Raw genomic sequence first — 26958 nt, forward strand, 5'->3', positions numbered from 1 at the left:
GTTGGAGAAATGAATGCACAAATTACTTCTGTTCTCTTTTACACTCATACAGATGTACAAGTTGTCATTAGCAATAACTATTTTTATAGATCTATATAACCACTAGTATAATGTTAGATATAAATCAAGTCCATCAACATCAAGAATTACAAAAAAAGAATTGCAGAGGTTTTGAATTTTGGCACTTAGTCATTACCTTCCAGGCTCCCCATTCACAGAGGAAATAGTACATACCAGAGACAGTGACCAAATAATGTTCCAGTTGAATCACTGTTTTGATATGGCATTTTGATGTCAAACAGTGTGTATAGAAATGAAAACTCTATTTCATATCATTTTAGGACTGATAAAATTTTAAAAAATATTTTCTCTTATATTACTAGTCTTCTAATAGGTTTTGTGAACAGGGATATTATATTTTAGCTTGAGAAACTCTGCAAATAATGTCTTCCTCTTGGAAATGCATAATGTGAATGACAGATTGAAAGTTTCCAGAAATCATATAGCTTCTAAAAAGATTGCTTAACCTTCATTAACCTTGTCTCCCAATTATAATTGTCCTTGGGACATTTCCTTGGAAATGTCTCAAGGAGAGTCTTTCGTGGAAAAGTCTAGTAACTACTATTATAACTTATTACTTGGGTGGCAAAATCCAAAATATTTGTTTTGACTCTGTAGGGAGCAACATTATTTTTTTTTTTCAGTTTAGCCACCTTTTTATTTATTTATTTTTTACATCATTGTTCATTTTTAAACAATATTTGCTTCCCCCATCCCCAGGTGTAGTCCCCATAGAGTTTCCTTCACCAATGCCCTGGTGCACCTCAGTCCCCTGTGCTCCTCCCTCCCTCCCTCTGATCCCTTTCCTTCCTCCTCCCCTGCAGGATGTCTCTGATTTATAATGTCTGTTTTGTTGTGTTGTGTTTTGTATTGTTAGTCTTTTTTTTACACTGATGTCTTATTTGGTTTCTCTATATTCCTGCTAAAAGTGAAACCATGTGATATTTTTCCTTTTCCTTCTGATTTATTTCCCTGAGCATAATTCCTTCTAGCTCCATCCACATTGCTGCAAATGGTATACGATATTACTTGGGTGGCAAAATCCAAAAGATTTCTTTTGACTCTGCTGGGGGCAACCCTTTCTTTTTGGTGTGTAAATGGCTAAGCTGCCTGTGAAAGAAGGTGCCAGGTACAGGTGAAGGGTGAATCAGCTCCTTTGTCCTCAGTGTGGACCAGTGTATGCAGATCCAGGTAACAGGACGGGAATATGAAAGCACCCCAGCACACTCTGGCCAGGGCAAAGGTGGAGGTAGCATCTAAGTTAGCACATATTACATCTCAGAAGTCATATCTGCTGAAGCAGTTTTCCCCGGATGCATTTGCTTTGTCCTTCAAATGTCTCTTATAAAGCATCTCTGGCATACTGTACCCCACTTCCTTTGTTTTAATGATGTATAACTTCACTCTAAATCTTCCAACTGTACTTATAATTAGTTACATAATTCCATTTCCATAATGTTGTATAACACACTCTCTTATTCCACCCCACATCCTGTGGAACTTTATTAAAACAATAAAATAATTATGACTGAAATTCATCCATTCAAGAACACTTAGTTCCAACTATCACAGAATAACCAAATGCATTATGAAAGTTTCAATCTAAGTGCTTTAAATTTATTTGTATTCTTATTTTGAATGGTGCCACATAATTAGGACATAATCAAGTATGCAATAAAAGCTTGCTGAATAAGTGAATGCATAACTCACTTTTGTTCTCTCTTCCACTCCCACAGAGGTGGAGGAGCATCAGGACGGCTGTATCTCTGTGAAGGTATGCGTCTACATATCTCTTTATTAAGCATATAAACTGAATAATTTAAAATTGTGGTTGTTAAGAAATTATTAACCAACATGAAGTAACTGAATGTTTTCCTGACAATAAATTAAGTCTGAAAAAGCTTCACTTATAAAAATCTACCTTTATAGACATTTCAAATGTTTTAGCATAATGTAAGTACAACATATGATATGGAAGAACATAATGCTGGATGTAAATATGTAGTGAAAGTAGGGAAGGAGCTTCAGGCTGACATGGTATGTGAGTGGATCTATGCACTAAAAGTCAAAGGTCTAAATATAAAATAATGTAATATATTGAGTGGCCAGAGAGAGGGAAGCCTGTCTTTTTTACCAGCATGTATATGTTTCAAATCCATTGCAAACAAGCATCAGTTATTCTAAGAATCATTAAAGAAAATATAAAAATTTCTCTGCTCTCTATGAAAAAATAAATGTTCAGACTCATATTTGAATTCGGGATCACCGCCAAAAGCAGAAGGCTAAGTGGAGAAGACCTATATTGAAATCAATCTTTATTGGTCAGCCCCTCTCCTTCCATTAGAGGAAGATATTTATTGGGCAAATACATTGCTCCTCAGAGCAGTTACTGGTTTAAGAGCTACTCAGCATATTGCTGTAATGACTCAATAAAAAATGTTGCATCTTTTTTTAAAATAACATATTTCATGGTTAGGACTTCTTTATGATGAAGAAATCAGTAGACAAAGTTTTGGAAAAATGGGACATAAATGAACCTACTGAGAATACATGTCAGAGTTCTCTTTTTCCTTTAAAAGAAGACAATGGTATGAAATTAGGAAAGATAATCTGTTATGTGGTGTTTTAGGCTAGTCATTTATATGGAATATGTGATCATGTGAAAAATAACGGGAACCTTTGCTCAGATACTTTCCATAGCTCTCTCAGTGGTAAGTGTTTTTTTTTAGCTAGGGAGTATAAAATATAAAACTATTAGTCATTGTATTGTGATAGCAAAGTGAAGGCTGTGGGGTTTTATTGTCCTATTAAATATCTCCCAAAAGGGCCAAAGCTGAGAGTCAGTGTACTATTATTATTTTTCAAAGGTTGTCATAAATCAATCTTACCTGCAGAATCCACAGGGGTTTAAATGTTTGGGGATTAGAATAATTTTCTTTTAAATGTTTTTGCCAATGTTCTGGGCTTTTGTGACCAAAGATATATTGCTATAGCTTAACTCATTTTAAGATATCAGGGAAAACATCAACACCCTTGGGTTTCTGAATCACTGTCAATACTTGAGGCACTTGAAATCATGTGACATGATATAATTGGTACATTTAGACAATGCCACTTCTAATTTCACTTTAAATATAAGGGAGGTGGTAGAACCTAAGTGAAGATTTGGTACTGAGCTGTTGTTCCCAGAAACACTCCAATGTTCCTACTTGGGGAAGTATAGTGACAGGCTTTCAATGGCCCCAAACTTCAAAGCCAGGTATACATTAGTGGGCGGATGAATAGATGGCCTCTGATGTCCAGGACCCTTGTACTGTACGCCCAGCTGGCTAAGTGTTTGCCTACCACCCCTCCCAATATAATGTCTGTTCACCGACGAGTATCTACACTATCTTTTTTTATGCATTACTTGTGAAATATGTGCTTAAATGGTGGAGAGAAACAGAGGACACATGCTAGAAGCGGCAGTGAACCAAACTGGTGGTAAAAACATGACCTTCCTCCATAAGGTCAAATAATTTTATTTTGATTAAACACTACAATACAGTATATATCCATTAAAAAAAGAAAACTCTATGGTGTATATAAATTATTCCTTCCATTCATCATTTCTCTTCATTTCCATTACAGCTTTGGTACAAGGTGATTTCAGTATATAATTTTTTAAATACTTTAGCATCACAAACTCAACACAAAGTACAAAACTAATAATCCAAATAAGGGATATAATCTACACAGTGGTATTCAGTGGTAGGAGAAAATCTTACCTTGATGAATTCATGTCACTAGCTAAGCTATAAAGGCATACCTAGCAGACATGACAGAAATATGCACCATTAACCAACTAACATGTGTATTAGTCTTTGCTTTGTACAGAATACCAGCAGCATACATTTGAGCAATGAGTGAATACTTAAGTCCTCAGCCAGTTTTCCCACCTTGCTCCTCTTCCCTTAAAGGCCATGCGTTAATAGCTGAAGAACTGTACCTCAGCCAGAGCTCTCAGAATTTGACCTGCCACCCAGCATTGCTCATACTTGCACAGTTTGTCCTGCAGCTAGCTGACATCACGGGGACAGTGCTGGAGGGGCAGTGTGGACCAATCAGCCTGACATTGCTCTGAGGGGTCGGCGGTGTGACATTGCAGTAAACAGGTATTCCAGTAGCTGGGAGTGACCCTTGACCCGCCTGGTTAGGGAGCATGATTGGCTGTTGGTAGGACTGCTGGGGCAGTCCTTGAGAACCTTGGGTCATTGGCACCTGTAGAAGACACAAGAGAACTTTACATAGAAGAGGCTATAGGGATGATCACTTGAGCTTTCCAATTCCCTTATAGATGACACCAACTTCCACAAAGCACACCCAACACGCACGCACAACAAGCACGCACGCACAACAAGCACGCACGCACAACAAGCACGCACACCCAACAACAAGCACGCACACCCAACAACAAGCACGCACACCCAACAACAAGCACGCACACGCCCTCCTAGGGGGAGCGCAGGAGCAGCAGGGCGCCCTTATGGGTTGGCTCCTTGGCCGGGGCTCGAACTCAGGCTGCAGTGGTTAGAGCTGTGAGCCTTAGCCCCTAGGGAAGCCCTAACTTAGGCTGTGAAAGAATACCTATTGAGAAGCTGGAGCTAGAACCTGCTGCGAAAAAGGATCACCAGGGCCTGATGACAGGCTCTCCAGGACCAGATGCACCGAATCAGCTGAATTTACTAAATAAAGCATTATCATTTTGACTCTTCACTTGTAACTTTCAGGATGTAAATCACAAAAAAGGGGTGTACAACACTTTTACTTACTCAATGTAGGCTTAGCTTGGAAAATGCAATTGCTAGTCCCACAAATTCCTTTCAAATGAATCTGAGATACCTCTTTAAAATACCATAATTGGGCCTCACCTGGTGGCGCAGTGGGTGAGCGCCGCACTGTGAAGCCATCCATGGCCTCTGCAATGCCAGTTCGATTCCCGGCCAGCCATGGAGAAACCCACATGGTGCGGCAGACCTCTCCTGCCTCACCCGCTGCTCCCCTCAGCAGTGTCTTCGGTCCATGGGCCTGTTCTGTTCCCCACTCTGTCTCTGGTGAGTCCTCTCACCCTCCCGCACCCCTGACTGTACCCCAGTTCTTGTGTAAATAAATAAATCTTAAAAAATAAAATACTATAACTTCTGTGGAATGAAGTTTCTTTGCATGTATACAAAAATGCATAGAGGTGGGGCCTCCCTGGTGGAGTAGGTGGTTGAGCACAGCACTGTGAGGCTGTCCACAGCCTCTGCAGCATGAGTTCGATCCCTGGCCGGCTGGGGAGCAGCCCACATGGCGCAGAAGACCTCTCCTGTCTCGCCCTCTGCTCCCCTCAGCAGTGTATTTTGGTACATTTGCCTGTTCTACTCCCCTCACTCTCTGGTGAATCTTCTCACCCCCTCCTCCCACCCATGACTCTGGCCAGTATCCCCACTTCTTAAAAATTGCATAGGAGTTTAGAGAAGGTGAGAGGGGGACCCCCGTGAACTATGAAGAATTACTGATGCCTTGGAAGTAGATGTGGAGTGGTAACATACAACTCAAGAGGTGTGAACCTATAACCTTGATAACATACACAATATACCCAAGGATAGGTCAATAAAAATTTAATATAAAAAAGTGATTTTTCCCCAGTAAACAAAAATTCAGTATAATTTGATTTTTTCCCCAATAAACAAAAATTCAGTCCAATGATCCTCATGGATAGAACTTGAAAGAATTTCGTTCCATGAATAAAAGTGGTATTATGGGACCAAATTTAGCAGAGCATTCACTAAACCACACAAAGTATAGAAGCATATCTTTCCCCTTTTCTACACTGATTCAAAGTCAGCCTTCTACTGTCTACATCAGCAGGGGAGAGGGAGGATGAGGGGTCAAAACAGGGGAGGGAAAAGCATAAGAGACTACAGTGGTGGGAGAAATCTATGGGGACTACTCCTGTGTGGTGGGGGGGGGGCGGGGAAATACTGTACCAAAATGAGTCATGAGCTAAGAAAATACATTAATAATTTTTTTTATAAAACATCAACCACCAATAGTAGCTAAGCCTAGCACCCACCATTGCTACTCTATAGCACAATTTGCAAAGCTGCTGATACGCACCTGATAAGAAGACATTGTTGGGTAGGAGACCATCACACTCTGCACCGGAGTTCCCTGTTGGTTGCTCATCACGCTCTGACTCTGAGGTGGCTGCTGCACTCCCATTAGGCCTTGGAACCCCTGTTGACCGGACAAAACCGGCTGGTAACCTGCAAAAATAAAAACAAAAAAACAAACAAAAAACACTTTTTGAATTGGATGTGCCAGGAAGAACAGGAAGAAGTGATATTTCATAGGGGAGGGCATGTGTTCCCAAGGCAGCTTTCAGGCATCTCCATCTCCATGTGGGGAATGTGAGATCCAGAAAATTTATTTCCTGAAATGCTTCTAAAAGTGGCTAAGATCATGGTTCCAAAACATCCAGTGATATGCGCATCCTCATGCAGAACGGCCCAACAGATACGTTGTGACAATGCTAGATTCTTCATGACAGACAGGGACCTGTACTGACATCTGGTGATTGCTAACAATTGTGACCTTTGCATTTTTCTTTATAATCTGTGCTTCTCCAGATGCTGACACTAAAGATTTTTTTCCTCATCAAATTGATTCATTCTCTTACTCTTTCACCTGTTTTGCCCAAAGTCACTTCACACAGATAACACCGGTCTATTAATTTTATATTTTTCATTATATTTTTCACATTGTAGTCAACAAAATGATTCATTAACGTGAGTAATTCAATGCCCAGTGATTTAGACAAAAGGCCACAGTAAGTAGAAGGCATGGCAAGCTTTTATTCTTTCTTACCACTAGTTCCCAAGAGAAGGTTCCTGCTAAAACACCTACTGAGTAATTGCATACATATAATACAGGATACAACAACTAAGAAACTTGTCTGGCTTTTGGGTTGCTTGGTATTCTTTCTTTTCTAAGTGCACTAAAATTTATATATTCTAATTGTTTTCATTGTCACCACCACAAGGGGTTTAATATGCATTCTTAAAGAAAAGCTGTGAATTGTCCATATAAATCTTGGAAACAAAGTTCTTATTAAGGTGAAAATGATATGGTGGTAGACAAATAAAAGATTCACTTCCTATTGTAAAACAACGTTCTTGACAGAATTCATATTGACTATACAGACTCAATAAGTGGACTGTCGTCTTCATACAATTCGGAGACAAAAATTTTTTAAATCCTACATTTCCTTAACATAAACCCTAAGCTAAGTTATACAACCATATTTAAAAATTGAAATATAGGGTAAACAAATTCCTAATCAATAAGCATTGCTAAATGAGTGCATTGGAGAGCTTCAACTGTATGGAAGACTGATAACATTCTATAGTCTTTACAGAAGACAATACTATGCTGTCTTCACCATACACTCACAGGGAAACACGACTTGCAAATAGTAGCTGAATGAGGTCAGCCCAATTCATGACAGGAGAATGAAAAAACAGTGCAGTAAATTTGGAACACCTGAGAGAACAAGGTTGGCAGGAAAGCCAGGATGGGAGCCCTGCCCGAGGCTTGTAATGGGGGTCGCAGCAAATGTGTGCTTTTTAGTTACCCTTTAGCCTTTACATATGCCCCATTGTTTTATTTATTTTCAATGTTTTATTTTATATAATTCTTACATCATTTTTCATCTTTGCACAATGTATGCATTTTCATTTCGGTTATATTCCCCATACAATTGCACCCCCCCCTTATTTTGACTCTAGTTCTTCCTCTGCCCACCCCTCCCCCCCCCCCACCCTGTAGTGTATCTCTGGTTTACAGTTTCTTGTTGATTTTGATTATTACTTTGTATTGATTAGTGCTTTCCCTGGTCTCTTATTTAGGTTTTCTAAATTCCTGCTATGAGTGAGACCATCCAGTATTTTTCTTTTTCTTTCTGACTTATTTCATTGAGCATGATCCCTTCTAGCTCCATCCATGTTGCTGCAAACTGCATGTGTTTATCTTTTTTGATTGCTGAGTAATATTCCATGGTGTATATGTACCCCGTTGTTTTACATTCACATTACTCACCCTCTATCACCTTCACAGTGGTTTTAACTTATTTAAAAACATTTCGTAAAGACACCACACATTAAAATATAATTACGTGTAATAGCCACCTTCCCGCCAGCTACATTTTGTCCACACTGCAATTAAACTCTTCCTTCAGCAGGTCTGTTTAAGACTAGTCACATCAGCTTAGAGGTCTGCATACCTAAATTGTTTACAGTTTATACAAGGAAAAAACATTGTATTTGGGAACCAGAAATGCTACAAAGGCACATTCACTGTCCTCACACCCTCCCAGAATGTTTATATACAGAGACATTTTGTAATATTACTTACAAAAATTGTTCTCTACCATTTACCATTCCAGAGATCTTCCCCTCCAATACCCACTGGCCCTGCAAAATGATTTTTCTCTCTTATTGTTTTATTATGGCATTATTGCTAACTCCATCAAATTCATTATAGAATAAATTGCTATAGATGGAGGAAAATATCAATAATTTGGCACAACAGTAGAAAACATATAGCCAACAGTCTTCCTTACCATTTAGTTTCAGAGCAAAATGCCAGCAAAGGGAATGCATTCTCAAGTCCTCGCAATGGTGCACATAATAAAACCTTACTTCTGGTTGAAGAAGAGCTATGCTTTTAAATTTTTTACTTATATTGGATAATATAATGCAAGCCCAGTTGCCCTCAATGGACATTTTGAAGAATACACACAGCTACTACATAAACAAAAGCAGAGAGGAAAGGCTGAGAGGAGGCATGGAGGGGGCAGTGGCCTTGCCTCTGAAGATTATTTATGTATTTACTTATTGGAAACTTCCATCCTTTCACAGAGTCATCTTCAAAATGACTGTTTCACAGAGCCTGCTCAAAAATAAATTAAGGTGGCCTCTGAGAGATTTATTTATTACACCAGCTCTAAACCAAAATTGGGGTGAAAGCAAAATAAGTCTTATGATAATAGAGCTATTAAGACACACAAAAACCAGCATGTCTTGGTAGAACAAGGAAGCAAACACCAAATACTATTCAAGGAGAGAAAGAGAGAGATGAGGTTGTGTGACTTCATCCCAATAAAGGTGCAGAGCCTGAGACCAGGATTTCTCTTAGCTGAGAGCACAGAAGAAGTCACACCTCAGCTTCTCCTCATCCCCAGGCCTCCTCTGCTGATGATTTGTGAACTTCAATATTCAGTTATGCAGAGCAGTGTGCTACCAGCTCTGCACTGGAGTTCCCACAGTATACACACTTAAGGCAAATAAAGATTTATGTGGGGAGCAAATAATGCTTTATATTTCAGAATGAAAACTTAAGAGTAAGGAAAGCCCAATTTTTATTCATGAATCTCATTCATTTCTCAATTTGCTCTTCAGGCAAGACATTTATGCCTGGAATGGCTGAATTGGCGGTGCCCATTTCTTTAAATGATGCTACCAAGATAGGTAGCAGTTTGGTCCTTAAGACAGGAGGCTGTTTGGAATGGGAATCAGAGTTCTGGTCCAGGAAGAGACGAATAGAAATGTGCTAGCAGTGACCTAAGGATGAACTAGGCATGTCTGCCTGGGGATACGGCACTCAGAAGGCAGATATGGCAGCCCTGGTCCAACCTACTCCTCTCATATATTCAAATGCGGAATGTGTTACTTTGTCAATGCCTTGCTGTGAAATGATCAGTTTTTCATGTTTATTGAGGATTAGCAAGCTATAAATCATCTTACTAAACAACACCAGCACAGCATCTGCCCTGTAGGTTTGCTACAGAGTTCATAAAGACATGAGCTGTTGTTATTCAGTCCTTCTCATTTGCGATTAATTCAATTTTTCACTCAGATGTGTCACTTATTTTATGCAGGTGAGAAAGTTAGCAATGGACAAATGCTTCCTAGCAAATGAAAGTATGTACTCTGCTAAACTCGAAGGGTGCTAAGATTTAATAGTTTGAATATTATAAATCTGAAAATTTAATAGTGCTTCTATGAAACTGCAACAATTACTGATTATTTATAATTTAAGGATAATTCATTAATATTCTGGCTAGGAAATGTTTTCCTTGATACACACAGTTATGAAAAATCAGAAAGTAAATGGATTAAGAATTATAAATTGGCTTGATTGCAACTGATATTTTAAATCTCATTTAAATACTTTGTCACAGATCCAACCTTTTGGATGAATGAAATGATCACATAGTACATAGATTCTCAGGGTTTGTTACCTGGCTGTTGCTGTTGGTTATGGAGGCTGAAGACGGGAAAGGGAGTACTTGAGAGGGCAAGTAGCTATAGAATAAATTGATTGCAGGGCCTCCCCTGGTGGCACAGTGGTTGAGTGCTGGGCTGTGAAGCTGCCCACAGCCTCTGCAGTGCCTGTTCGATCCCTGACCGCCAGCGAGGGTCCTACATGGTGCACAGACCTCTCCTGCTGCACCCGCTGCTTCCCTCAGCAGTGTATTTCGTCAGTCTGCCTGTTCTGTTCCCTGCTCTGGCTCTGGTGAATTCTCTCACCCTCCTGTACTTCTGACTGTACCCAGTGCTTGTATAAATAAATAAATAAATCTTTAAAAAAAATCAGCAGCTTCTGCATCTTTAAAAAAAATTATGAAAAAAAGAATAAATTGATTGCAAAGTTAATCAGTTCTCACTGCTTCCACCAACCAAGCAGAGCAAGTTACATGTTAAATTTATTGAATGAAGTATCTTAATATGGTAGATGTCTTTTTGATAATTAAAATTAATAATCTGCTTAACAGAAAAATCAGTTATCTTGGTATAAATATTTCTCAGAGTTCCTAAGGAACAGACTAGTTACTTGATTATGCATCTCAAATTTGCTCTTTGTAGTTTTGAGATGCAGTTACAGTAGTTCAGCTGTGGCAAGGGTGGAGAACAATACGAAGAAGAAAAATACTTATCCAGAACTGGCTTTTCCCTTTGATGAATTTTTATAGTTCAGCATTGTGTCACTTTCCAAATATTGGTCTACTTCTCTTTCTTGCTTTCGTATTGTTTCTACATTTCCATCTTTGAAGATTTTCCATTATAAACTATCTAACTAACTATATTTGTGGATCACTTACTTTATTCCAAGCAGTGCATTAAACTCTTTCACCTGTTGTCGCAAGTCTGAGAGGCAGTCACTATTAATCAGCTCTTTTACAACAGAGGAAACTGTGACTTAGAGAGTTGTAAGAATGAACTTGTTAGGTCAGGAGGCGAGAAATCTAGAATTTAAGTTGTGGTTTTCTGACTTCATCACACTTTGCTTTTACTCACTAAATTATAGTACTACTTATTACATTCTTCCTACTCTCATACCCTAACATAATACCTTTAGTGTGGCAAGTGCTCAATGGATATTTATTGCATTAATTCTTTTTTTCAATAGTTTATTAAGTAAAAAGAGGACAAGAGCTGTGATCTACAGTTTGTTGAAGAAGATCTTGCTCTCATCAAAGAAAGAAAATTAAAGGTAAAGCATAATCACCATGTCAAATCTGCTCATACCACTCAATGACATGGAAAGGTTTGTCAGGTAATTGGACAACAGACAGTAGGGTGGAGCAGGGTGGGGTTTAGTCAAAAGAATTCTAGTGACTTTCTTTACTTCATTAGTTTCCAATCAGCAGAAACTACAGTTTTCAATTACCAGGGCCGTTTCAAATTATGCCTTTTCTGGCACTCTTTGAAGACCATATCTTTACTCTGGAGTCCTTTTTAAAAATGATTTTAAAATAAAATATAAGATGAAAATAACCAACTTCTCTATTAAATGTAAGTCAGTTTTGTCATTTCACTCTTTCTGGCAATGGACTGCCCCTAGAAAATCACTGGGCTTTGGGATACAAAAATAGTTCTTATAGTGTCTGAAAGATAAAAATAGGTAAGAGAAAGAAGACACACAGGGATATGTCAAGACAGCCAAGGATAGCACATGTGGACCTGGAGAAATCAAGACTTCCCTGGTTCTTGGCGATGGTTGTACTTCTGGAGTTGGTAGACTGCAATCACTATGCTTTCTAATTCTGTGAAAACTATGGATTTGTTTCTGAGTTTTATTTTGTTACTGAGTTTTATTTTGTTACTATAGTACTTCTCTAAGGCCAGGGCACCATTCATGCTTTATCCACCTCTGCATTTTGGAAGGTTTTGGCGGGGAGAACAGATGAAGAGCATGCAATCCTGGTATCGCTAAGGTTCCCTGAAAGAGGAAACACAGCCTATTCTACAGCAAGGTGGGCTTGGGGTAATAGATGTCCCAGGCCAACTACCCCAACCTCATGTGAAGTGGAGATAAACTCAACAGTTGTATGGACAGTGAAGCCTCTCAGAACCAGGGGATCCTTGGACACTCAGGAATCCATCTGATTTCACTGGCCTTTACAGGTGCCCAGTACATCTACTAGGTGGCAAATCCCAATGGAGTGGGATCAACTTTGAAAAGCCAGGTTTGATTCTCTTAAAGCATTTTGACTAGATGCTCACCTCCCAATTTACATGACCCAAAACCCCAACTACAACTTAGAACAAGAAAACAGGTCTATTTAGAAAACATTTTTTTTTAATCTTAAAACACATCAAAAATTAAAACAGGGTAAAAATAGCTAGACTGGAAATCATAATCAGACAGTACTCTGGTCACATATATGAAGTAAAATAGTATTAACTAATTAAAATGTCCTAACATTTCAAAAAGGAAGTACAAGAAATTGCTTTTATTTTTCTTCCATGCTTGTGAAACCCATTATGACTTCTTTCATCTTGTGCTCATCTGCCTTGTTTATGGCCCATCTCCGTGTCTATTCTCTTTCTTATCCTCACCATTTATTATTCAGTGGTTTTAATTCCCAAGGAACATGATGCAGAATGGCCTGAGGGGAGCCGGCATGAGAAGGAGGTAATGCAGACACAGCCCGTGAAGGCCAGTCCATTCTAATGAATTTGAGGAAAGCTGTGACAGGCCTTAAGTGGAACTCTGCTTCCTGAAGCAGTAGTTTTTCTTCGTACTTGCTCTTTTGCTCATTAGCTTTCATATTGCACAGAGTGTAATTCTTAAAAGCCTCTTTACTGTCCCCCGAGAACATCCACGCATGGGTCACTTTCTAATGGCAGTACACATCAGATGAACCCTCCTATTACTGCAAGCTCGGGGGCTTCTTCACTGCAATTATACCATCCTGATCCATGTTATCGCAACTACAAAGCTGGTTTTCTTTCTCTCTCCCTCTTTTTTTTTTTTAAATCAGGGCAAACATGAGAGACATTGTTAAATGACTAGAGGAATGGATCATGCACAGAATTTCAATGAATGCCTCCAAGGGAAGCCAGCATTGAATTCCATTTTAAATGGAAGAGGCTGTCATATTATTGAAGTAATTCTCTGAACTTTCCTGGCCCATAGTGCTGTGCTGACAGCCAGAGAGCTTCAACAACCCAGGGGGAGAGAAGCTTCATGAAAGACTTACAAACGTTTTACTTTCTTAATGAGGTTGTGTGGCTTAGAAGAAAATATGGCTTTTCGGCATTCTTGCTCCACCAGTGTTAATTATGGACAGACTTGAAACCAGGCTGGGTGGCAGCAAACTGCTCTGGGCAAAGGTAAGGTACTCTTTTCCCAGACTGGCTTGGGGCAAAGTCAAGATGGAAGTGGCTGTAATCACTGTTCCCATATAAACATTCCCCCCCATGGATATTTTCATTGATGCATTGCAGTTGATCAGTTGACTAGAATAGGCTAATCATGAGGTCAAAAGTTGTAGGGTCCGTCCGAACACCATTGTGATCCAATGGCTGTCACTGTCACAGAACTTCAGGGTAGCCCTCGCCAACTATTTTGAAAATAAATGTTATACTCAGATATAATCTGTAAAAATCCAGCTATCACTACAACTGGAAAAACTATCTCATAAGCAACTAATGGTGAATAAAAAGTGACCTCTATTAACTTTCCAAAGTATGCAAGGATTCTTATCTTTTTAAAATTTATTTTTGCATAAAAGAACTGGGGTGCAGGCCAGAGGTGCGGGGGGTGAGAGTTCTCCACAGAGACAATGGGGAGAAGAACAGGCAGATCTACTGAAACACACTACTGAGGGGAGCAGCAGGGAGACAGGTGAGGTCTCCGATAACTATCTTCTTTTGTTCATTTCTAGACTAGTATAGTTCTTACCCAAACATTATTCGAGTGGTAGAGGTAGCAGTGTAATTGTTTCATTGGTAGAGTCTACAGGGAGAAAAGCACCAATCTAGGGCAGAGAAAAAGAATATGAACTAACGCAGAGTGGCAGGAATGGAAATAAGAGGCACATTGGCCAAGTACATAGGATGTGAACCACCAGAAAGAGGCACCTAGGGATTATAGTGTCACCTATTTGGTGAACATGAGCATGGATTACCTGATTATGCCATAATCATGAATATCCATTAATAACCAGAACAAAAAACAAAATCCATGATTTGTAATACTTGATGATTTCCCTGGAATAAATATCACCACCATGGCCAATTTCAAACTACAAATAGCTTACAACCAACCAGTAAAATTCCTGACTTTTCAGTTTTCTTCTGAGTTAAAGGAAAAAAAAAAGATTGCTCTAGCACACCACTGACCTAAATTCAATGTCAAGCAGTCAAATTTTCAGTTCACTTCAATTTTGTTCTTTTTCCCTTTCCTTTTCAGGGCTTGTTAACTATTTGTTCTTTGACATTTGGTGCAAGAACAACAGGTTAGAAACTTGCAGTGCACTGGGCTAGCACTATGGTAGCTAAAGAGGGAAAGCGACTTATGGTGTGAGTGGAAAATTGAGAGGCATGTAGTAGAAATCTTCCAGAAGATAGGCTTGAACCTAGCATTAGAAGAAGATGAGTAGGTGTTTGCTAATGGGGTGGCCAGAAATGGGGATAATCAGGAGAAAGGTGGTATAAACATGATGACCAGCATGTGAAAAGCCTAGAGAGGTGACAGCTATGTTCAATGATTCTAAGTATTTAGAGGTGGTAGCAGGTTAGAAATGGGGAGAAAGCATAGGAGGGTAGAAAGGGAACAGGGTGTAAATCCCAGGGCCTTGAAAACCATTTGTGACACTGGAACTTCATGATGAAATGTTGAGGGTACATTGTAAGGTTTATAAGCAAAATGATAAAATAATAGATAGCCATTTCAAAATTTCCTTCAGGAATCACTGAGAGGGTACATACCTGGAGGTAGGGATTCTCCTGCAAGGCCATAACTGACTCAAGACATGAACTAGGTTTGCTGTGGTAGCAATGGAGAGAAGGGACACATTAGAGTAATATTTGGTGGTCACCCATCAGAAATTTGCATTTATGAACAGTAGGTTGGGAAGACAGAAAGGAACGATCCAAGAAAAATCCTAAGTTCTGATTTGGATAAGGGAGTTGACTGTGTGCCTTTTCCTGTAGATACAAAGGAGACAAGTAAATGGAGATCATCAGTAAACCCATGAGCTAATGGGTTCTGGACCTCAGGCAATGAATTCAGAGGTGCAGATTTGGAAGGGAAGTTGTCAGAACACAGTTTCTTCCACAGACAGTATATAAGAGGGTATACATTGAGTAGACAATCAAGATGGAGCCCTAGGCCTCCCTGGTGGCACAGGTGGTTGAGCGTTTGACTGTACTTTGGTTGTACTTTGACACTGTGAAGTGTACTTTGACACTGTGAAGCTGTCTGCACCCTCTGCAGTGTGGGTTCAATCCCAGCCAACTGGCGAGAATCCCACATGGTGCAGCAGACCTCTTCTGGCTCGCCCGCTGCTCCCCTCAGCAGTGTGTTTCAGTCAGTCTGCCTGTTCTGTTCCCCACTCTGTCTCTGGTGAATCCTCTCACCCTCCTGCATCTCTGGCCTGTACCCCAGTTCTTGTATGCATAAATAAATAAATCTTAAAAAAAGATGGAGCCCTAAAACACTATATTATTCAAATATTGTTCTGAGGTAATGAAAGTTCAATAGAAGGGAAGGAAAATGAGAAAAGGACCAGAAGAGAATGGCATCACGGAAGAGAGAGAGGGGAGATTTCAAGAAAGACAAACATGTTGGTGACTAAATCTGCAGCACTTTCAAGACAGAGAAGAAAGTAGAATCTGGGTGCCAAATCCTACTGCTGATCTTGACAAAAGCCAAGACAATGATGACTAAAGCAGTCAGGTAGGAAATGAAAGGAAAAACAGGGATTCCTTTGATGAACCTGACAGTGAAACCAAGGGCATGGTGGAGAGCTGAGTAGAGAGTGAGAGGGGGGCTTAGAGTTCACAAGATTTTTTGTTGTTTTAACATGAGGGGTGTGTGTGTGTGTGTGTGTACATATTTTGAAAATGGAAATAAAGGGAAAAAAGATTAAACACCAGGGAGGAAATAAGAAAATTTATGGACCTGTCAGGATTCATAGCACATTAAAAATCATTGGATGCACACAACCAACAAGGTTGGAACCTGAGTGTCAGGTTCCAACCTGAATCTAATTTTTCTCTCTGGACCATCTGAAAGCTTTCAGTGTCACCTCTCACTACTCTACACCTCATTTGATCCAGCAGTGAAGTGTCTGGGTCTTTTATAGCTGCCAACTTGAAGACAAAGAGCTCAGAGAGTTTATGAGGAGACACAGTAAACGAGGGAGACAGTGGGCTATGAGGAAGGATTATGGATACTCTTGTGGTGGGTGTGGTGTGGTAACATACATCTGATGACATGTGAACATGCACCCCTAAATCATACCAACTGTCATACACCAATGTGATCTCAACTAAAAAAATGCCATAAAAATAATTTTAGGAAGGTAACAGAAGACAACCATGTTAACTTCTGAAAAGAATCTGAAGGAAAGAGGACCTTATTTATGTTATAAGCCTGTTCAGTATCCCTCAACTCACATGAAATTGTAATTACTGAAGGAAGTCTTCAGTAAAGATGGACATGAAGCCCATGATCCCCAAAACTCTTCATTCAAAATCAATCAACAGGTCTACTGCTCAAGTAGGGAATCAAATTAAATTTCCATGAAGAAACTAAAGTGTCATACGATGTTTTCTGTTACATAGTGGAGACATTCTTTGAACACATACATGACAAGGTGTAATCTTTCTAGGAACTAGTTGCTTTCCATTTTCCCTTTATATCCAGATAGATATGATCAGTCAGTTTTACACCGTAGGATGTCAAAAAATTAAAAGGTCAGTTTATTACAAGCAAGAATGATTGACTGAGTCTGTATCCTATAGCATCTAGGTCAACACCAAGATCCCACAACTGAACTTAGTATAAATTTATGTCTATTTATGTCTTCTCCTATAACCAACACGTTCCAAGGATAATTTGGGGATAGACATTTATAAAGTCCTCACTATAAAGTTTGGGGAGCATATCTGAGTCCCTATTATTATGTATTATCAATATTCCTTCAGATGCCCCAAAAGCAAAGCCTCTGGATACCAGATCTTTCAATTTTAAGCAACAAAGAGATACTTCCTATTCACATATATAAACTCCAGACTATCCTTGCTAGCAGTAATAGTAAATATATTTAATCTCACTGTGTAGCAAATTGTTAGTTAAAGTGTTATTTTCATCTACACTGAGACAATCAGAAATTCTCAGGTTTATACATACAGATGTGCTGAACTTTTCAGCTGGCAAAATTGGTGGCTCTGGTCAACATATCAATCTTATTTCACAACAATTAAAGTGAAAATGCAATGGAAAGACAGGTGGTCTGTTCTCAGGTCTCTTTCATCATCCCTCCAGGTCAGGCTATCTCTACCATGACAGAGCAGTTTCATTTTTTAATGGTCTACTCTAGGGCGGGAAGAGAAATGACTCAGATCCTTCACTTGCTGCCTGTTCCCTTCAACCCAAGGCATTCAAGGGTAATACTTCCAGTTCATCATGTTTAGCTGCTTTATAAGCACCCAAGTGGAGCATAAGTATCTTAAGATAGTCACCTTGGTTTCCTGGGGTTCCTGTTAAGACTTCTGTGGAGCCCCCGCTCTACCTCACCCCCCACATTGCTCAGCTGGCTCTCTGAACCCTCAGGCAGAGGGACCCCTCTGGGTTGACGCCCCACTGCTGTCTTCAATGTCCCAGGCTGAAGGCCTGGGAAGGCTGCAAAGCCTCAGGTTCTTGCCCTGGCAAGACCCCAGTCTTCTCGCTCCTCCTTACCCAGTGAGGCTTACACGCTAGCATCTCAGAGCTTCAGAGTCTCACTGTTGGCCACTCAACCTTGCCTCATTATCTGATCCCCAACTCTGATCCCCTGCTTTCCCTGCTTCCCCTGCTGGCTAGAGCTCATTGCACTTTGCTCTTTGCACTTTCCATCTGTAATAGACTCATATTATATTTATTACTTACTTAAGTCCTGCTTCCCAGTAGATGATAATCTTCTAGAAAAGAAAGCATATCCTCTGGATCTCCTCCTCAGCCCATATTCTACTTTCAGTGTCTCAAGAACTTATTGAAGATGTTGATAAAGAAACTGCCCTTATTGTACTCACTATCCCAGAATCCTGCACTGGTGCTTAGTGGAAAATATGCCTCTAGGGAGGCACTAAGGCAGGGTTGGTGGCTGGCTGGGGGCTCAGGAGGTAACGGAGCCTTCCAGCCCCCTGCAAATCTTGACTCCTTCTCTGGGCTCTCCCTGGCATTTTCTCATGTTTTTGCCACTCCTGTAATCACACTGCTTGTCCTCCCACAGCTGTCCTGCACCTCTCAGTGACCCCACCCTTAGAACTCTGATCTCCAGGTGCAGCTGTGCGCACTCACGCGTGCCCGCACCGATGCGCAGGTATCCACAATCGGGCCCGTGTGCCTGCGCCCACGCTCTCAAGCACCTTCTGCATTAACATGGTCAAGGCTGCAGGTGATAGCCATGGAAACTAGTGGTGCAAAAAACCTAGTCAATTCATTTACCCTACAATGCCCAAACACAAAAACTTGAAGAAGTAATGTACTCAGAACAGAGAGCCCCAGTCCTGCCAATGCATGAGGGTGGCAGAAGGGAAACAATTTGTCACCATCACAACAGAATAAAGAATGAGTTTAGCAGATGTCAACTGTTTCTTATTCCATTTGACTCTGGGAAAAAGAAATTCTTTCTAACAGCAAGTCAAGAAGTCACAGTATAACATCCTAATGGAACCTCTTGCTATTGAGACAGTGGCAGGAGATAAGTCCAAAAAGAAAGGGAAGAGGAAACATGGGAGGGAGCTGAAAAAGGGAGTGAGAGAAGGAAGAGCAATTCATCTGAACAGATCATGTTGACATCTCAGATCTCCTGCTAGCATTTGGTGAGGCCTCTGGAAAACCAAGCTTGGGGTTTGGGATTTCGTGTGCATTAGGACAGAGCTTGCTGTGAGTTCGCTACCCAGTAGTGAGGCTCCCATGTGACTTGGCCTCAACCCTCCTTTGGCTTAAAAGAAAAGCAAACAAGGAATCTGAACCTCACCTATTTCCCTTTGGAGCACACAGCTGATACTCTGAGTTAGCTAATCTCTTCTGGGCTCTCATCAAGCCTCCAGTCATTCAACCTGACTGAACAATGAATCTGAGATCTTCTGGTTAATAAGCTCTGGGGATGAAGCTGAGGTGTAGTGGTCTCAGAAAGAACTGATCCAGGATTACATGGAATTCCTCATAACCTGAGACAAAATCCTATTTCTGTTGGTCACTCCACCAGGATACATGCCATGATGCTTCCAGCAAGCAGGACAGCTGAACTACCAGGAGTCTCTGCTTCCCAGTCACACTAAGGAATTGTTGTGTGATGTAGGTGAAGGTTAACGTGTGTTTCAGAGCTGAACAAGAATGCCATTTCCCTCCCACACATGTCAGTCCTATTATGTTATTACTAAGAGCTTGGAGAATACATCTTGGGTATGTGAACTACAGCTCACCTAACCTATACCCAGTAGCTTCCAACAGGCTTTTTGAAGATAACACACAGGAGGACATCAGGAAGAAAAACATGAATATAAGTGTTTTGTAGGTTCAGGGAATCATGGTAATGAGTTGCAAAAAAATGGTATAAAACAATTTTGAAATCAGCCCATTAACTGCATTTCAATGTTTAGTGTAGACATGAGTAGTTTTGACCAATAGTTGACATTCTGAGGCAGTCACATAGTGGGTATGCACAGTCCAGACTTGCATGAACTCAACCAAGAAAAGCAAGCTTCCTGCTCCTTCATCCCAAATGATACTAAACATTTATTGCAAGTGTTTTATTGCAGTCATTGAGCTAGGTACAGTGGGAATGGGTCAGTTATTACTCTCATTTTACAGAGGATGAAAATGAAGCACAAGACATCAACTGGATTGTTTTGGGTCACACAGCCCAAAAGTACCAGAATTAAAATGGGCTGTACTCCATAATCATCAAAACTGCATGGTATTGGAACAAGAACAGACACACAGACCAATGGAATCAAATAGAAAATCCAGAAATAAACCCACAGATTTATGGTCAACTAATCTTTGACAAAGGAGCAAAGACTATGCATTGGAGCAAAGAAAGTTTGTTCAATAAATGGTGCTGGGAAAACTGGGTTGCTACATGCAAAAGAATGAAGCTTGACCACTACCTCACACCATACACAAAAATCAACTCAAAATGGATTAAAGAACTAGACATAAGACCTGAAACCATAAAATACATAGAAGGAAATATAGGTGAAACACTATGTGATATGCACATCAAAGACATCTTTACAGACACATCACCCAAAGCAGTGATAGTGAAGACAAAGATAAACAGCTGGGACTACATCAAATTAAAGAGCTTCTGTACAGCAAAAGAGACAATAACAAAAACAAAGAGAAACCCCACCAACTGGGAGAACATTTTTGCACCCAACACTAATGATAAAGGACTGATCACAAAAATCTGCAAAGAGCTGAGGAGACTCAACAACAACAAAGAAAATAATCCTGTCAAAAAATGGGCAGAAGAGCTAAAAAGAAACTTCCCTGAAGAGGAAATGCAAATGGCCAACAGGCATATGAAAAAATGTTCAATATCACTTGTAATCAGGGAAATGCAAATCAAAACTACCATGAGATACCATCTTACACCAGTGAGAATGGCACATATTAAAAAAACTAGCAACAACAAATGTTGACGAGGGTGTGGAGAAAAAGGAACTCTTCTGCACTGTTGGTGGGAGTGCAAACTGGTCCAGCCACTATGGAGAACTGAGTGGAGATTTCTTGACCTACTAAACATAGAGCTTCCATATGATCCAGCAATTCCACTCCTAGGTATTTACCCAAAGGACACAGAAACATCAATTCAAAAGAGCACCTGCACCCCTATGTTTATAGCAGCACTGTTTACAATAGCTAAGCTTTGGAAACAACCCAAATACCCAAAAATAGATGACTGGATCAAGATGTGGTACATATACACCATGGAATATTACTCAGCATTCAAAAAAGATAAACACATGCAATTTGCAGCAACATGAATGGCACTGGAGGGGATCATGCTCAGCGAAATAAGCCAGAAAGAAAAAGAAAAATACCGGATGGTCTCACTCATAGCAGGAATCTAGAAAACTTAAATAAGGGACCAGGAAAATGAATAATTATAAGAAGGTGAAAATCAAAATCAACAAAAAACTATGAACCAGAGATACTCTATGGGGGGCAGGGGGCGGGGTGGGGAGGGATTGGGGTCAAAATAAGGGGGTTGCGATTGTATGGGGAATATGAAAATAAAATTTATTTAAAATTAAATAAATAAATAAAAGTAAAAAAAAAATAAAATGGGCTGAACTGCTGATTTCTTTCCCACCACTTGGAAGTCATGGAAAGTAATAGAATTCCACTCAAATGGATTCATCTGAAAAACTATCAATGAAGCAATCATTGCCAAAGGTGTTGGCAAGCTAAGGCGCAACCTGTGAGGGAAGCACCCAGATAGAATCTAGCAAGAGTGGGGAACTGAGTTGTCCCCTAAGTCTGAGCTTTCGGGGAAGACCCTGTGTTGTGGAAAGTCAGTAGAGAGGCCATCTGGAGAATCAAGGAGATCCCAAGAGAGTGGACGAAGGCTGAAGGGACTGATCTCTCTCCTGCTCTCTCCCTCTGCCCTTCCATCGCTGGCTGCGGATGCTTCCATTAACAAACACGCTGCCAGCCACAGGGCAAAGAAAGCTGAGCGATGAGGTCATCAGGGTTGGGAGAGGAGGGCAGAGAGTGGATATATAGCCACATGATGGCCACATCCCTTCCATCCACAGAGCACAAAGAATGCATTCCCATGCAGGCAGCCTTTCTCAGGCCACGGCTGCAATCTGTTCACACGCAGACTTTTAAAGAGTTGGGTAATGATTTTAGCAGAATCCCCTCTTGGTCTGATAGATCTTTTTATTTCCCTCAGAAATTATCCTTTTTAACACCTGATAATATGTCAGACTATGCACTTAACATGACTGCTTCAGCAATTAAGTAAATGTTAACTCTCAAATTCATATATCATTAGATATTAGGGCAGAATATTTAAATCTTTGCCCTAATGCTTGCCTTTCCATTTTGAGGAAATGGCAACATTTGTAGGGAATTGATCATAATTTAGGAAGTACTATTAAGTAATGTTACTGTTTAAATATCCTGTAGAGCAAAGAAAAAAAAAGTCAAATTATGATTCAACTCAAGCAGTACTACTCATTTTGTTGAATTTGACATTTTCCTTTGCTGACTGCAGAACCAGATGGCCGAGATCAAATGGATAACAATGGGCAAAGAATATTTTAGGGGAAATGAAAAAGAAAAAAGGAGGATCTAGTTTATTTTCACCATGACCCTAACTGATCCTGGCATTTCCCAAGCACATTTGCTATAGAAAATGCTTGCCTGTGAATTAGTATCAAGTTTAGTACATTTAGTCATAATTTTTCCCCAAATTTAAAGTGACTATCAGCAAGATGAAACAATATAAAGGAATACTTAAATGAGACTTTAAATTACAATTCTGATGTGAAATCTAAGGAGTTTCTGCTTCCTAATGGAAAAATCACAGACCCCGTAATCACACAAGTACTGATCATTAGCTCTTCCACCCACTGGTTCTGTGACTCGAGGAAGTTATCTAATATCTTTGAGCTTTTTTTTTGGTTTTCCTATTAACTGGGCACTAATAATTCCAACTTCTAAGGGCTTTTGTGAAGGTCAAGTAGATATTGGGTAATGTGACTCATAGTTTCTTAGCAACTAGCATTTGCTGTATGGTAATTGACATTTGTTTCCACCAAATGGAACTATGTAAATGCTCATTAACGAAGAATAAATTGGTTGATGATACTACCAGGATGAACTCTATCCATGCTCCCCAAAAACATCCTGGAACTGCTCCTCCTTGCTGACAATGCTCAGGCTTTAGTATTCAAAAGTTTCTCTGGGCCAAGGCACATCATTAAGTGCCAACCATATGAATGCTGCCAAGGATGATGCAGCGGGTCTGACCGTGAAGGTAGGCAGGGAGTGGAAAGGTCAAATACATGACCCCTGGGGAGCAGAAGTCCAGTAGGAATCATTTGGAAAGGCGGGTGGGCCTAGACTCCAAGCCTTGGGGAAGGGGGACTGCTACCTTGTAGCTTTTCTACCTTGTAGCTTTAAGTCAGCTGGTTGAGTTAGAGGTTCTACTCCATGTTTATCCTTAAAGACTCAGAAAAACGTGAGTCCCATTTAAGAAACAAACCCAGTTCCCTTCGGTCTCTTGTCTCCTAGTAAAAGCTCTGCTATCATCTCCCAAAAGTTACATTTGCTCCCCCTAATCAGGAAAAGGAGAGCTCCCCTTTACTTAAAACTCCCTCAGAGCAATGGGGTGCTAAGTGCACTCTGGGTTCAGGCAGGTACTGTTAAACCTTTTTCTGCCGAATTATTTAATGGAACCCCTGTCATAAACTTATCAAAGATAAGATACAAATCAGTGCCCCCTCTTCAGGTCCCTTGCCTTGTTGGCTGCACATGCTAAGGGCCCATGACACTATTTCAATGCTTCCAGGCACCTAGAACAAACAATGTCCATGCAGAGGAACAATCTTCCATTTTACAAATATTTCTAACCTAACCATTTTGTACTGATTTTGTGTGTGTGTGAGATGAAGCAACTGATTTGTAAGAAAAAAGTTTCATATTTTCAACAAACTTTGATTGTGGTATTGTCTCAAATGCAATATTCAATAATATTCATAATATATGTGGACCAATTTTACTTTTCTCCATTTAACAAGTGATACATGATGTTTCATTTACTTTCTATTTACCTCCCAAAGGAAAAAAAAAAAAGTCATGATTTGTGAACAAATATCTTTTGAAATGTTGGGCTTGGGGACCAAATTAAAGGCATGTTAGAGGAAAAAAATACATTGAAAAATATTTTTTAACTTGTTTGGAAAGGTTATACTTTATGCATTGAATATCAACTGGCTGGTTTTGATAATTTTTGTGTTTTGTTTCTAATTGAGGAGATAAGACAAAAGGATTCATTCTGCTCACTGCGAGCACTTACCCACAAATACCACTGTAGATTACAGATAGCCTTCATTTCTTCTAAAACAGAAACTCAAATTGGATATAAATGTCACAATTTTCCTCTTTTAAACTTTGTAATGTATTTATTTTTATCACTGTTTTTTTTTTTGTTTCATATACATTGGACAAAGAGTCACATAATAAAGATGAGTATCTATCTCCCTTATGTCTAACATTGCTTTTAAAAATAATGGAAGCAAATTTTGCTTTTATAGATAGGGTGACCACAAGTGTCTGTTAGTGCCTATTGCTCTAGAGTAATTATCAATGGTCTTCCTTTTTACTCTCGAATGTGTATGGACCCAGATGTTGATTTGTATAAGTCAGTGTGTGAACATATACACACACGTGCATATATTTACACATATAATCAATCACACGTGTGTGTTTACATGTGAATGCACAATCAGACATGTCTGTATACACAAATGTTCTTTTTAAATAAAAACAGTGAGGATTTTATTGAAATGAATTTAGAGAAATGTCACTCTGTGCTGCCCATGTGTTACATTATGTTTGTCCTATTTTTAATCGAAGAACCACTGTGTGTATAAGCTAAACAATGTATGACTTAGAATTAAAACTATTTCACTTTGGCAGATAACTGGTTCAGAACAGGGCCAAAGGGACGAGTGACTGAGTCAGACCATGCTGGTTTCTCTAATCTAGCAGCCTCCCACACAGAGTGCTTCTCTAGAATTTTTTTTTTGGGGGGGTGAAGGAAGGAGGAGAGGCTTGGTTATATCAATTGATGTATTAATCTTCTTAAAATTGATTAATATACTGTTTTCAACTACAGGAACTCCTGGAAACCCTTGATCCAGGGTTTGGAATTTGCTACTTATTTTCCTCATTAATCTTTGAAAGGGGATAAGAGGGCAATACAATAGGCACCACTGGAAAGTTTATTGATCAGCGACGCTGACATTTCATAGGTATGGAGAGTATAGATCACAGTGAACATATAATGAGCATCGTCAACCGTTTTTCCTAGTTAATTATCCCAGGCACATGCAAAAAACCATGTTGCATAAAATTTCCCTGGTTTCAGAAACTCCAGACCTCAAGAAGTCAAGAATTTAAAACTCCTGATCTAGCAGAAGAGAGGAGCAATTCTCACTCTGTATCATTGAAATATAATGCAAGTCAAAATGAAGTCCAATATTCTTAATACACTTCTCCAGAAAGATCCTAAGTATTAAAAAGAAGTGGAAGAGAAGGGAGGGAGAGAGGAGGGAGGGCTTGAAGAATTCACAAGGAATACATTTGCATTGATAAAAGAGCAATTTAATGTCACTTAGACAAGTTCAGGCATCTATGACTGAGAATCAGGAGGGGCTACCAACAGAAGAAAGATGTTCCTTTGAGAGGTCTTTGTGAATTGAATGTTGGAGAGAAATTTTCCTGATATAGACATCCCCAAGTAGAAAGCATATCATTTAAAATATTTCTTATTTAGTAGTATTTCCAGCCATTTTTAAAAATTGCTTATCATATGGGAAATCCTTATTAATCTGTTATTAAAATGGTATGCACATTTTGGAGGGTGATCTCTCTATTCTCAGCTATAGTCACAAGGAACACTTAACAGAGCAGTTAGGCTTTAGTACCTCGTCATCAATATGACTGTCTAACAGCAAAGCTGGGACACACACGCTGTCTTACAAAAGCGTTTGATTAAAGTGGAGTCAGCAGAGCCTCCTGATAAAAACATCAGCTTAGCTGACGCTGTGCCTTCATAGTGCTGCCAGGGAACACAAAGCTACAAATACCCATATTGAAATCAATGTAGCCAAAGAGGCAGCGTAGCACAATAATTAGTTTCATTATTAACTTACTAAAAAACACATATAGTTGTTTCTTTTGAGAATAAAATTTTAATTAAGGAAAGTTGGCATTTCAGCAGGTGAGGGACCTTGGAAAGCTTCTATGATGAAATTTCAGGACTGATAAGTCCTGCGTGGCCTGGCATTATTAACAAGATCATGATGAAGGACACAGTTGAGCAGTTTAAAAATAGATGATTGTAATTGCTTTACCTAGATGTGAAAGAGCTGCTAGTTGATACCTAATACCCATGACTACACATCTAATGAGCTCTCAGCGGATGCAAACATCTCATCCTAAGACCGGTAAAAAACATTTCTTTGGGAGAAGCAAGTATGATTATTGTTTTATTTTGCAGGTGCAAATTGTCAAGTCATGAGAGGCAGGATATTACAGCCAAGACCCCGCCTTGGGAGAGAGACTCTT

The 26958-nt window shown here is 39.7% G+C and overlaps 1 protein-coding gene across 23 annotated transcripts in view; it reads right to left on the reverse strand.

The window, feature by feature from the left end:
* Positions 1-4062: 4062 nt before the first annotated feature.
* ARPP21 (cAMP regulated phosphoprotein 21) overlaps positions 4063-26958 on the reverse strand; it is a gene marked incomplete at its 3' end in the record, with an annotated part of 105141 nt that continues 82245 nt past the window's right edge. For all 23 annotated transcript variants that reach the window (XM_084248000.1, XM_084247998.1, XM_084248005.1 and 20 more), the window contains 2 exons: positions 6202-6350; positions 4063-4320 (listed from right to left, as the gene is read on the reverse strand). In XM_084248000.1, coding sequence (XP_084104126.1) covers positions 4063-4320; positions 6202-6350 — 407 coding nt within the window. The remainder of the gene's footprint in view (positions 4321-6201; positions 6351-26958) is intronic.

This window comes from Talpa europaea, assembly GCF_964194135.1.
Source record: "Talpa europaea genome assembly, chromosome: 11".
Lineage (NCBI taxonomy): Eukaryota > Metazoa > Chordata > Mammalia > Eulipotyphla > Talpidae > Talpa > Talpa europaea.